We start from the raw sequence: 14,432 nt of genomic DNA on the forward strand, positions 1-14,432 counted from the left end.
CATCTTGCTGCTTTTATTCCGCCTGATGAGTGTGGATGAGGGGAAACCATTTACCCACAGGAAGCAAACAGAGGGAGACGTGGGATGAGAAACACCACCAAAATTTCAGACGGGCTGCTGGGACACCGCTCTGATGGCTGTTTTCTATGACTGTCGCCAACCAAATTTTGTGGCTCCACGCTGCCGCGTCCTTTTATGATGAAGTTCCCTCAAAGAATAACTCGCTCGCTTTAATCATGTTTGCTCCGAGATTTATGGCTTGATGCTTATTCACTGGCAGAGCTTCTCGACATGAAATGTCAGTAAGCCTGTTATAAATCGCTCCTGGCATTCCTGCTCTATCTTTTATTAGGCCAGGAGTTTTTCTACCTGAAAGTGATAAATTCCTGCTATAACTGCTTTATGTGCTTCAGTAATTACACTGTACAGGGATGGCGGGGGCTGCATCTGTGGAGGTGCCACCTCAAAACCAGCAACCTGTAAAAAGTGGGAGATTGGGCTGAACCCTGAAGTGCTCACTTGATGCGCAGGCTGAGGAAAAAAAACACCCTCAAAACCCAAAGTGACAGTGACCGGTGAAGTATCTCTGCAAGACTGAAGCTGGTGAATGGGTGGAAGAGTGGGAAGAAAATTACATTTTTAAAGTCAGAGTGGAAAGGCATCGTGACAGGGTGGGTGCCCCGCCTGGGCTGGGTGCCAGGCGTGTGGGGAGGAGGCCGCACACACCCGCCTGTTTCAGGCGTCCTTTGGGTAAGAGATGTTTGTGCTGCATTAGACACGTTCGTTACAGATAAACAGATACTGGCAAGGGGTATACAGACGCATTGGGTGTGAGTATTTGATCGATTTGGAAGCTATTGAGGTAGCTCAACCCTGAATTTCAGGCTGGCTGGCAGCCATCCCGCCGTTTTCCTCAGCCCTCCCCTCACGGGTGGCCCCGCCCCTTCCCGCGCGGCCCCTCCCCTCCTCTAAGCCCGCCCCGCTCCCGAAGCGCGGGAAGGGCGGTGGCTTGGGGGCGGTGAGCGCGGCTCCTCCGGGCGCGCAGCTTTCGGCGCTTGCGCAGTGGTGGCGGGCGGGGAATTCGGAGTAGTGGCGGCGGCGGGAAGCGATGCGGGAGGTGCTGCGCGGCCGCTCGGGCAACCGGCCGGCCCCAGGCGGCCACCCCCTCACCGCCACCCCCATGGCGCTGCCCGGTCCCTCCTGGGCCCGCACCGGCGCCGCGCTGGGGCGGCTGGAGAGGGCGCTGAGCTGCTCCCGCTGGTAACGGATGCCCCCCCCCCCCCCCCCTCCCCTTCCCTCCCCTTCCCTTCCCCTTTCCACCCCGGCCCCGCGGCCGTTACGTCCCGGCTGCCGGCAGGCGAGCGGAGCCGCCGCTGGCGCTCTCCCTTAAGGCCGCCTGTGTTAAAACTGCCGCGTTTCTCCTTCCTCTGCCCACAGCGCCGGCGTCCTGCGGGAGCCCGTGTCCCTGGGGCACTGCGAGCACGTCTTCTGCCTGTAAGTAGCGGGGGGCTCCGGGGCTCGGCCGTTCCGCCTCCCTCCCCGAGCCGCCGGCGCTTTGAAGGCCCCCCGTAGACCTCCGCCCTCCTTGCTGCCGTGTTTTGGAGAACAGGCTGGCTGGCCTTAGGGAGGTGGGCGCCGGTGGTGCTTTCGGGCCGGGGGGGTTGAGTGGGAGCGGAAAGCGGGAGCTGCTGTTCCCCTGTAGGTCCGGCTCGCTGCTATAGGGCGGGTGTCTGGCTTGCCCGAAGCGAAAGCCACGCTTTCCGAGGGCTGGTTTAGGCTTCAGGTTGTTGGCCAGGTGTAAAGGGAACCGTCAGCCTGATGGAGGGGGAAGTCCGCTCGCAGTGGGGTAGGAAGCGGAAACAACTTCCAGTTCTTCTCGTCATCTCCAACTCCTTCCTCTTCCTCCCTTCAAAACAAACCAAAAAGAGCAGCCTGGAAAGATGCTTCCTGTTTCCAACGGGGTTTTGCTCTGCTTGAGAGGATTGGTGCTGCTTGTCATTGCTTTGGCCTTCTGCTATGCTAATGGCTTTGCTCCTTCAGATCTGCCAGTGTAACTGTTCCTGTATTCGTGTCCATCTGAACATGTTGGGACAGCACAAGTACCTCTACTTATAGTTTGTAAAATAATCTGAGTGTTTAAAAAAACCAAAACGAGTTAAGTTAGAAATATCCTGCTGATGAGGCAGTTCTGAGGAGGTGGTAGTCACTTGGCCTGTCTTAGGGCAACTCACTGCATTGTCAGTACAGGCAGAGTGTGAAATGTTTGTGCCCCAGAACCTCATTTGGGGAAGGTGGTGGAACCTTCTGGCTGTCTTGTATGTCACTGCTCTTCATGGCATGCAAATGCAAACATGGGTACTTAAAAGGTCAGTCATATATCTTAAACAGTTTCTCTGCAGAGCAGAGATGTGGGCTGGCTGTGAAAATCTTATGCTTTTTATGGTGGAGAGGATAGACAGTTTCTAACCTCTGCTTGTAAGCCAGTCTAGAGATTCAGCTTTGCCTCATGTTGATACTGTAGTGACTATGCCAACTATGTCAAAAGCAGAGGAAAACCCTTCTTCCTTCCCTCCTTTGTGGCTGTGTATTCACTCCCTGTCTTCAGTTGCACCTTTCTAATGGGAGCTTAAATTGTTGAAGGCCTGAAGAGTAAAATACTAGCAAAAGATTTTCTTGCTTCTGAAGGAGTAACTGGTTATGGGACAGATACTCTTCCCCCCAGTATGGATGTATTAAAAGATGCACAAATGATTTATTTCTATCCAGTGCTGTGGGTTCTTTCCCAGCTTTGGCCATTAACTCCTATACAAGATTCTGCCGTCTGAAGCAAATTTTTTGTTATGTGTTCTATTTGTACTCCCTGTCCACAGAGTGCTTTGTAAAATAACCCCCAGAAGCTTGTATGAGTTACTTATAAATATGTTCATATCTATCTTACAAAATCTTTTCTTTCTCAGGTGTAGTGTGGATTGCTGAACGGTAGCGTAAGGGTGGCTTAATAACCATAATTGTTTAGTTGTTGGGCATCTAAGGCCTTGTGGTTTTATTTTGGATAACCCCAGTGTATTCTAGGTGATAGATTTCAAACACCCACTGTTTGTTGAAGTTTTTTTTAAGAAAAATTTTCAAGACATCAGAAGATGATGCAGTTTGCATTGATGATGCTGGAAAGAATAGCTAATAGGAGTCTTAAGCACTCATTAGCAGCTGTTTCTTACTCCAGAAAAAGAGTTTATTTGCTCTTATCCAAGTTATTGTTATGCCTGTTCTTTTCTCTTTTGTATGCCTGACCTTTTAGTCATCAATTTAATGTGCCCTTTGATGACTGAGTCTTGGATAGCAGCAATTTTTTAAAATAAACCTAAGGAAATTTAGATTAATTTGTTTACCAGCAAATTCGGTAGGGTATGGGTTGATCCCGCAGTAGTCTGACATGAACTGATTCTGATCCATTGCTGAAGACAGGTATTTGTTAATATATCCAGGAAGGAATGGGGGGAATGGCCGGAGCCGGCTTCTGACTTATTACAGTTCATTAGTTTCACATATTTCACTTCATAATCAGGTCACACATAATGTAACTGGTTCTCCCTCAGCATGGGTTTTATTATGGGCAGGGATATTTATTAAGATCCGTTTCTGCAGTTTTGTCTGAGTAACTCTACTAAGTTAGTTACAGTCATTATCCATTAACTATAAAAACTCAACAGCTAGAAGTAATTAGGAAATGTCGTGGTATAAAAGTCATTCTGCATTTCCTTTGCACTACCCTTTACAGACGTGGGAGACCTGAGGCCAACTTTCCTAGAGAACAAGACCTGGTTGGTTTCTATCTTTGCTCCAAGTGATTTGTCAATGTCATCTAGAATATGTCAGAGCCAAGAATTGTACTTCAGTCTCCCGGCCACAGCAGCGTCTCAATCGCGAGGTCCTTTGCCTGCTCCGAGCAGGCTGTTTAAAGCACAAAAACACCTAGCACAATTTTTACATACCAAATTTCCTGTCTTGGAATTAACTGAAGGCATGATACTTGTGTGGTGTTTGAGGGAGAGGTGCCACATAACTCTCTTCTTAAGGAAAGTGGTGGTAGTAGTTATGATTCTGATATTGTTAACTGTTATGCTACTAGTTTTGGGGTGTATGACTGTCAGCTTCCAAGCTGATTATATGTTTAGACTCTAGATCCATAGACTTTGATCTTCCTTTCCAGGTAGCAGTGCCTTGATATTACTTGCATTCTGTTCCTCTGAATGTTTTAACATGATCTGCTCACATTTAATTTTATACCTTTGGCTAGAATTTTGTGTTCTATGTGGTGGTAAGATAATGGAGACTTTTGAAGTTAATTCAGTCTTGGGTATGTGAAATTATAACCTATATTTAATAGGATAGATTGGAATTGAGACGTAACAGTGGCCATTGAATGTTGCAGCTCAGATGGCAAATCATGAGGTCCTCTCACTGGACTAATCAAATGAATAAGAGATTTTAGGCTCATATGGGGAGAGTAGTATTGCTAAGAAGTTACAAGTGTTAAATGACCTTTATCAAGTGAATCTGTTTCCCCACCCTGCCTTGATCATCTCCTGACATAAATGCTCTGAAAGAGAAAAGTGATGGAATACTCTGAGCACCTGCAGATCCTCGTGCGACTTCTTACAGAAAAGCGTTCAGACAGGTGAAACTTGACAATATCAAGAAAACTTTAAGTAGGAAAAAGCTGAAAGATAGTTTACTATAGGTTTGCTTTCTGTCACTTGTTTAAAAATAGAAGGCTACAGAAGAATAGCTCTACCTTTAGCTGAGGCGTAAAAGAATGTGTAGTTTTAACTGTTCGAGCCTAATTGCTGTTTGTCTCCAGATAACAACAGGGGTTTAGCATACCTGGAAAATTTGGATCAGCTTGTGAGTCTGTGGGAGTCACAAGATACCATGTCTTTCATGACAGCGTCCTGAGAAGGCTCTGGACTTGGCTTGCTTAATTATGGCTTGTCACTTGCCATGATAAATATGTCCTCTCCTGCATTTGTGACTTAAGTCATGTAGGCTTTACAATAGTGGTTTGTCAACGCTAAAATAAGAGATTCTTGCTGAGCGTTTGGCTGTGAAAAGGTTGATAGCAAGTACAGTGGATAACTTATGCTGGATAATGGATTTTTACATTTGACTTTCAGATCTTGTGTGGGTGACTGTGTTGGCACAGAATGCCCAGTGTGCCACATGCCAGCCTGGGTGCAAGATGCACAGATAAACCGGCAACTAGACAACATGATTCAGCTTTGCAGCAAACTGCGGCATCTACTGGGTGCGGACACCTCAGGTAAGAGCAAACCTGAGTCTCTGACAGCTGTTGAATCCAGACTGCTCCATTTCATTTCATAGGCTTTATAGAGAATGAGCAGTGCAGCCCTGTTTAAGATTCTGAAAGGCTGTTCCGAATCATGTTTGGAAATTTTGATTTGAAGAGAACTGTCTGTATGGATTGCTCGTTCTGTGATCTGTTTTACTAAGAAATCTGCATGAGCTGGTTAGTCCATAATTCATTAGAATCTGTCTTGCAAAATTAGATGAAAGTGGGATAGATTCCCAAGTCATGTGGCAATTAGTTGCACAAACCAGGGGCACAAGTTGTCTTATCCTGTGCTCTTAGGGGAGCACTAATGTGTAATGTTCTGCAGTGTACTCTTCTTTAGGGGGGGCCCTGTTAAAGGATTAATGCATATATTCCCTTGCCTCTCGTGTATTTGTGCACTGAGACATGCATGCTGTCCCAGTAACTTTCAGTTTAGGGTTTTTGCACATGGCAAAAATTATATGTTCCTTGCCTAAAAGGGGAAGGAGGTAAATATTAACTCATTTATTTTCTGGTCCCTAACAATCAGCTAGTGTGCTGCAATGGAATTTTGTCATTGCTGACTGTGCTAGAAGATTGCAGAGATCATACTCTGGGAATTCATCTCTTTATCAAATTTTAGGCTGATTGTCAAAGTAGGAGAAAATGAAGTGAAATAAGTATAGGTGAATGTGTCTCTCTTCTGCAAGCTCAGAGAGGAGCATTTTGTGTAAGACCAAGTTTTAGAAAACATTAATTTAGCTGTCAGATACAGAAAAAGTAATTCTTCCTTCATTGTTGCTTCCGAATATGTTTGTCTAAATTAAAGATTCTTTTTCTAAGTCTAATCCCATCAGCACCTTCATGTTCATTTATGGGGGAGCTCTTTATTGACATCAAAATGCTTGTAAGTGAGGAGGCTGGAAACCTATGGCCAACTGTAAAGGAATACATTTTATATAGATATAAAATCCTATGGTGATTAAATCTTCTGGAGCATAGAAAATATAGATGATGGCTTAAATAGGATTTCAGGGAAACATTTTAAGTGGTGAAGGCTTTCAAAAACATAGTTGGAAGAGAATCTCTGAGAGGAGCTATTTGTGATGCTATAAATAAAGCATTTAAAATACACCATGAGAGTATTATTGATACTGTTTAGACATTTTGGAGAACTCTTACAGATGGATTAACTCTTAAAAAGTGGTCTGATGTTTAACTGTACTAGAAGTTGAATAATACATTTAATCCCATAGTTCTAAAATGAAGTTCGCGTGGTGTGGCTAAACCACAGAACAAAATGAGGTTCTCTTTGTTATTCTTTGTTCTGACTTAAAAGCAAGCACAAAATTGAAGTTTACAGGAGTGTTTTATTTGGAGTTAAAATTATGAACTGATGTGGGAGATTACTTTCCGTCGCTTGTAGTCTTTGCACTGTACTACGGATTAATGGCCTTTTGGATGTTTCATACCGAGGTTGAGGGAAAAACCTCCTGAGTTGGTGATAGTTCACTGTCAGGAATGGTTTGGATAAGTAAGTAAATGAGCATACCTCTAAAACCAGCCAATTGTGTGTTGTATTACGGCAAATCACAGGATGCTGTAGCTTTAGAGATTTTGAGAGCAAATCCTTTAGGATATTTTATCGCTCACCTCTGGCAAATCTGTCACCTCCCATAGATCTATGTCTTGAACTTAATGTATACAAAGTACAATATGTTTGAGTTTGGAGAATTGGGGCTTCTCTTGTTAAGGAGTTGCTTTCATGTTCTTACGGCACTGTACTTCTGCCACATTCCTGTCAACAATATTTTCTTTTCTTTTTTGTTAGAAGGTCAGAAATTGTATTTTATGTTCCAATAAAGCAAACAGAAGAATCAGTCTTTCTGTGGAGGGAAGGAAGAGAAGCAGTTGAAAAAGGAGTATTTCCTTATATTTGTTTTATATCCCTTTTGCATATTTGTTTTATATGCCTTGTTTTGAGACAATTGTGGCTTGTCTCAAGGCTTCTGTTTGAGATCCTTGTTGACACTGAAGTTTCTAATGCAGATGCATCATACTACCCATTTTTTTAATCTACATCAGACCTAGTGAATACAGTAAGTTGTGTGTTGTCTTTAAAAAACCACAGAACTACTGTGACTGAAAAGGATAGGGTTAAGCTTGTGTGTTGAGTATTTCAATTATAAAAATCCTTGTACCCTGAGGTTCCACAGTAGGCATGAGAGAGATCTTACTTCATACTCCACTGGGATAAGAATAGCTTTTTGCCAAACAGCATATGCATTCTAAGAAGCAGCAGCAAGTAATTCAGGAAAGACTGCACAAAACAGCTAATACTTCCCTTTTAAATTAAAGGGAAGCACAGCAAATGACACTACAGGATAGTACTGGGGTGACTGAAGGGGAATTGGCAATCAACGAACATGAAACTGGCTAGAAAATTCGAACTATAGGTAGCAAATGCTAAGTTTCAAAATTAATTCTCTTGTTAGAGATGTCCTTAGTCTGTGGCAAGGTAAGGAGAGCTGTCTGACCTTTTCGCTGTGGTGTGTTGTAGCTTTATGAGGGTAATGGGAAGCTATCTGGCTGGCAGGCTTCATAGGTGGGATGTCTGCACCTCAAAATCTTTAGCTTTAATGTTGCAGAGTCCAAGACATCTTGAGAATTGGAGTTGGTGGGATGATAGGCTTCATAGGTGGGTAATTAGTAAGAACTTGTTGAATTGTGGACATAGTGTGTATAGTATACTAGAGATGAAGAAAGTTGATTTACAGTAATGATTTTGAAAGTGAATTTCTAAATACTTTAGCAGATTCTTCTGTGTGATGTTCTTTAAAAAGAAGAGATTATCGTAAATTTTTACAACAACCATTTATAGATGATTTAACCTTATTCTTTGTAAAATAATCTGCTTTGCTCTTACACAGACAAACAGAAAGCCTTCCTCCCCCCTTCTCAGAGAGCTAGACCTTGCAGGTGTTGGTCAAAGCTTCCTAAGCTCATGTTGGTGCTGGTAGACAGTAGGAGAGATCAACTTTTGATCAGCCTTTATAGTATCATAATTCAGTTTCTCATTTACTGATGTGGAGGGAAAGATGTTGAACTCCTGTTGTAACAGATTACATTGCACTTCATGTATACTATGACATTTTTCATAATAGCTAAAGATGAGTTTTTGCATAGCTGGAATTTCTCCCTTACCCCCCCACCCCGTGTTGAATACTTAACTTGCAAAATAATCATTCTTCAGTGAAGGCACTAATGTTGCACAGATGGTACCAAAGCACTTCCCTTTGATTTTTAATAAGGGACTAGTTTGTCAAAGAGATTTCTCAACTTCTGTTCTGAAACCCATAATAGAGAATAATTTGAAAGGCACGCAATGTGCATCATTATATTCCTTTGATGCAGATTAATGATAGCTAAACCACATTTTCTAATTGCTCCTTTTTTTCCTGCTCTAGCCTGTTATTGCACTACAGCAGAACTTGGGAGATGTAGCTCTCTATTTGCAAGGCACTGCGTATCTCCTCTAATATTTTTGTCTACTCTCAACCCTTTTAACACTTAAGAAATTCAACTCTGTTAAATGCCAGCATTAAGAAACTTGTGCTTATTATGTGCAAATAGGTCTAAGTTAGAAAGATTTTGGTTAATGTATTGTGTGTATCAATGTTATGTTTAATAGGTAACGGAGAGGAAATTTACTGCATTTGCTATAGGCTGATTCTAATACTGTTATCGTGGACAGTCTTTACATTATTGCAAATGCTTAAAATCTAGAATTAGTAAGGCATACTTTACTGATTTACCTTGTCTCAATGCGTCTCTAAAAATTTTGGGAGGATGTTTCTTATGTGTTAAAAAGACAATTAAATCTTAATCCTATATAGTAATTTTTTCACTCGTGTTGAGATGCAAGCTCTGGCTTCCAACTTGGAGACAGCAAAGAATTCCTTTGGATCGATTTTTCTGTGAGCAATTTTCTCTGAAGGTAGTTTAACTGAATGCACTAGCTACCAGATAATACCCTCTTTTATATAAATTAACATTTCCATATTAAACCATAAGAACTTCCTTTTGGTTTCTTAGCACTGTGTCTTTTTTCTTTCTCCCTCTCACAGCTCTGGGTCCATCAAAGGATTAGATTTTCAGGGAGGGTAGAGTGGCCATTTGTCCTTATTACTTCTACTCCATACCTTGTACACTTTGGAAATGGAGGAAAGGGGCAGCAGAGTCTAAGAATAATGTTTTTTGCAGATGCTACGCAGAACTGTTCAGGTAAAGTTGATGTTAGCTACAGAGTATTCTGAAGGATGGAGTTATTGAAAAGTGGCTGAGAGACAGCACACGCCTTGGCAGAAATTGCAGTTTCTTCCGCAGTAGTCTATGGAGATGCCCTAGGTGTGCATGGCTGGCCTCACAATGTGACGGATCTCTTTCGCAGTATGCGTGGCCTTTTAATCATGTTCTGTGAATGCCTCCCTGTTCTAAAACATACAAGATACTCTTTTACACCTAAAGTAGTTGCATGTGAGGAAAAATAATCCTGGGACAGTATTTATTTGGTGTATTTTCAGCATGTTTTTAATAACCTGACTAGTAAGTTCCTGCTGAGCAACTAGTAACGAACAGATCAGTTTAAGAACCTTGTGGTTGATTTTTCACAAGCTTTCTTGCTACCTTAACTGGTATATACATAGCTTTCAGTGTAAATACTTAATTGTCTTATGCTGCTTTAGATCGTACTTCTGAAGGACAATGCCTTTGATTGAATTTGTCACTTGGACTTTAAAGTCTTACTGTGCTATACACATCAAAAAGAATTCTGGCCATCATAAAATAGTTGCACAAATGACTTTTGCAAGCTGATTTTATTCCTCCTCTTTACTTGGAGATGACTGATAGTTCTAGCAAGGTAAATATTTTAGAAAGAAATCTGCTAGTTGTGTAAACAGTGAAGGCAAGACAAGTACATAGTAACTGTGTTTTATATTTTGCATCTGTTTGCAATCAAGCTCTTCCTTTTTTTTTAGATGTTATTGTCAGAATGAAATTGGATATGATATCTTTCTGAAGGCTAGCTAGTTAGGAGATTTCAGTCTCAATTTCAGTGCTTTTTTTCCTGTTTGCACCAAGCCCAGCCCTACAGGAAAACCAAATAGCTGCAGTTCTGTGCTTGATGATTATCTTTAGATACCTAAATGATTGATTAGCTAGCCTCAAGCTGTATTCTTAAAGACGATTTTGTTCTGATGTCTTACATATTCCTCTAGCTAAATCTAGTATCTAGCATATTTTAATTCAAGGGGGTAAGTAGGGTAATTTAAATCAAGATTGAGGAAACATTTAACCTTGAAATATTGCTTTAAAAGAAAACAGCAAATGCCTGTTTTGATGTTGAATTACTAGCTATACAGTTCTGTTTTAAGTGAAATTTCAAACGTATTTTTTTGTGGCTAAGGGACTGGGACTCTTTTGTCTGCTATCTGTAAGTTTATCACAGTTTGCTGTGGAAAACAGACTATAGTTACTAACACCAAAAATAGAAGAGGAGGTATGGGGATAGAAAGTTAATGCACTGAAGTGAAAGTAATACACTGTTGCAGTGAGTGTCTGTCACTTTTAATAATCGAGACCTTGTATAGTTTATTTCAAGAATGTTTAAAAAACCCCACTGATCTTTGTCTTAGTTCTTTTTAAAAATAATACTAATAATACCCTACTTGCCTCACTAGGCAAAATTAATATTTGTTTTGTGATTGATTGCTATAAATCACCAAGACTTTTGTGAATGGTAGTCCCTGAGGTTGGAGGCAACAGAAAGAATGAATTGTGCGTTTAGTTTGGAGGACTTGTCCAAGTACCCTAAAATAACTGAGGTTTCCAAGAAAGAATCTTTAAAAAATCTGTTATAGTTCTTTTGCACTGAAAGAGTTGTTGTCAAATTAAATTAGTGTCTAGCTTAGAGGTCACTTTATGCTCCTTAATTTATTCTTAAGCCATTGAGGACACCATTTATAGCCCTTGTTCTCAACTGTTATTTCATGCACTGGGAGTACAGGATATTCCTCCGTCATCTTGGTTATTGATTTGTAATATGCTGTACAATGTGACTTATAAAATTGCTCCACCGCATATTTTTAAAGAAATGTTTGAGATCATAAAAATGTTTAGCTTCCTTGGAATTATTTACTATCAAGGGGTAAAGGATCAAATGACAGGACACACTTACTTACAGATCTTCTATATATTCCTCTGATTCATCTGCTATATCTGTGGAATCAGTCAAAACTTCTCAGGAATGTTCAACATTTTTATAAGGATGTTATTTTTGCTTGCTTGCAGTTATTTTTCCTGTTCATCTTCAGATGAACTGTAATATCTTTTTAGAAGAACGTTTCTGTGCTCTTTTGTGTATGCACAAACTACTTTGTTAAACCTATTTCCAAGGAAAACTCAGTGAGAGAACCAGCTTCTCTCCTCTTTAATCTGGTCAGAAATCTTCTGTGCAGATGCTGCGTTATGAACCCAGACTGTTAAAGAAATTTCTCTACCAGGCTGCTCACTTGCCTAGCAGATAGCTTTAGTTGCACTGGGATCCCTCAACTCCAGAGTGGTGTGTGACCTTGCCAGTTGTTCTAAAGCCATTACATGTGTCTTTTCAGAAGAAATGAAGGCACTCATAGGTTGTATTTAGTGACATTTCATCAGTTATTACAGTTGTTATTCTGATGTTTTTTCTTTGCAATGTTCTATTGAAGAGTAGTCTATAAATGATTTTTCCTCTTCCTTGATGCACTTAGATTCAACAGAAGCCATGTCCACACCAACTGACTCAGACTTTGGAAAAAAGAATAAGAAGAAACAGTTAAAAATGTGGTTCAGCCCAAGAAGTAGGAAGATTCGATGTGTCCTGAACAAGAGTCAGCCTGAGACTAAAAGTGATGACCTTTGTCTAGACACATCTTCAATTTATGATTTCTTTCCTTCCCCTCCTCATGAAAAGCCCTCCAAGCCAACAAAAAAGCCAACACAGAGACAGAGTAAGAAGATGAAGAAGAAACGTCTATCAGACATTAACAAAGTGTGGAGTTTAGAGAAACCTGAGCAGAAAGGAGGAGCTGAGAAGACTCCTAAGGAAAAGCGTGTGACCATCTGCAGTCAACCGGTAGCCCTGTGTGCTCCAGAACCCAATAGCCCTGAAGAGACATTTCAGCAGGAGTCTATGAAGGAAGCTGACTCCAGCAAAAATATGGAAAATGTGGAAGTATTGCCACAGGTAAAATCCTCAGAGAAGAAAGATAGCAGTGAGGTTGCCTGCCCTGCGGAAGTCAACAAGGAAAAAAATTGTGTTACAGAGACATCACTGTCAACAGAAAATGAAACTACATCTTATAAACGTGGAAGGGAGCAATCCAGACTTCCATTTACTTCTCAGTCTAAAAGACCAAGAAGAACTGAGAGGGCCATTATTGGGAAGTCAGTCAGTCAGGCAGATTGCTTAGAGGAGTTACCTCAGGGCTGCCCCACCTCCCCAGCAACTGAACACAAGACACCAGTTCAGATTTCTTCCTCTGTATCAAAACTTACTGACACCATAATGAAGACGAGAAGCTCTGCAGTCTTTCAAGCAATAAATAGTCCTTCACTTTCAAAACCTCCCTCTACCCCATCTAGTTCTAAGACTTGTGATCGGGTAGGAATACCACACAGCCCTTCTGTGTTGAAGTCCCCTGGTGGTAACACAATTGCCAGAAGAAATTACAAAGGAGAGACTTTGCTCCATGTTGCTTCCATCAAGGTAGGATCATCATCTTCTAGTTCAACTTTAAACAGGGGTTTAAAAAGACAATGTTGTATTAAAAATATCCTGGAAACCAGTTACTTCAGTACATCCTATTTCTGGGGGGGAATCTCCTTTTGTGGGCTTTTTCTTCGAGGTTGATTGGGGAGTTTCCAACCTGATTCTCTGATTTCATAAAGAAATGACTATTGGAATGATGAACGATGGTTATACTTGAGAAACGTGGCGTACTATAGTGTCAGTTATGAGTTCTAGGAAGTGATAAGTATTCGAATGTTTTGGCTTTATATTTGCCAGAAAGCTGGCTCTGATTTGTCATAAGGAGTTTAGCTAAGTATTTCAGAGCTCACAGAGTGATCTTGATCAGTTTAACTTGACCTGGTGACTCAGCCAGGACAAGATCTGAATTATCTACATAAAGATAACACTATGCAACCTTAATTGAAGTTAACTATTGTATAATCTTTGAGATCTTCCACCTGATGCAAGTGTTGGCTCAAGAGGAACAAAATGCTGCACCCTGGGATTCCCATGCTGAGTCCTGTGCTCTGAGCATGTTGTCATCACAGACTGTGGAGAAGGGAGAATTATGAGAGAGTTAGGATGTTCTCAGTAGAATTCACTTTTATGTAGGCTCAATGTTATTCTTGGAATGACAGCTGTCACTCATTTTGCTGTTGTTATCTTAGCCAGTTCCTGCTGTGGTAGAACTTCATGGCTTTGCTCCTTACAAGGTCTGTCCTTCCCTATTAGTACGTAGAAGCTGGATGCAGGTAGGGCGAGTTGAATGCTTACAGTCAAACTTGTCAGATGCACTAATGTGGCAGCTCTTTTCTGAAAGGTCATTTCAAAGAGTTTGTAGTCTAGCAATTTAAATGTACTTTGTGCTAAATCATAATATAGAAATACTGTGTAGCTAATAAACTGCCCATACTGGTAGAATTGATTCACCTGTAAGCATCCTGACATTTATACAGCACTTCTATTTGTTGAGACGAAAGCTGTTCTTGATAAATAACTGTGTCCTCTTTCAAAGGCATTCTAATAAGCCACTCCTGCTGCATGAGACCTTTTTAAATGGAAGTGGCAGCTGAGCTGAGTTGAGTTCAAGTATCTTACTTGATGCCATTAATATGGAATTAGGGAGGAGAAAATGAAACATTGTCCTCACAGGACTCAAGAGCTTGAAAGGATAGATCTCCTGTTACCTCTCATCATAAGTCTTGTATATTCCTCTTTATTAAAGCACTGTTTACAAATTATCCTTCCATGATTTTCTGGGAATTTGTA

The 14,432-nt window shown here is 41.2% G+C and overlaps 1 protein-coding gene across 1 annotated transcript in view; it reads left to right on the plus strand.

The window, feature by feature from the left end:
• The first annotated feature begins 1,085 nt into the window (after positions 1-1,085).
• Positions 1,086-14,432, plus strand: part of BARD1 (BRCA1 associated RING domain 1) — a 45,522-nt gene continuing 32,175 nt past the window's right edge. The window contains exons 1-4 of the mRNA XM_052793184.1: positions 1,086-1,260; positions 1,438-1,494; positions 5,175-5,320; positions 12,142-13,139. Coding sequence (XP_052649144.1) covers positions 1,109-1,260; positions 1,438-1,494; positions 5,175-5,320; positions 12,142-13,139 — 1,353 coding nt within the window. The 5' untranslated portion in view covers positions 1,086-1,108. The remainder of the gene's footprint in view (positions 1,261-1,437; positions 1,495-5,174; positions 5,321-12,141; positions 13,140-14,432) is intronic.

Source organism: Harpia harpyja, chromosome 7 (genome assembly GCF_026419915.1).
Source record: "Harpia harpyja isolate bHarHar1 chromosome 7, bHarHar1 primary haplotype, whole genome shotgun sequence".
Taxonomy (NCBI): Eukaryota; Metazoa; Chordata; class Aves; order Accipitriformes; family Accipitridae; genus Harpia; species Harpia harpyja.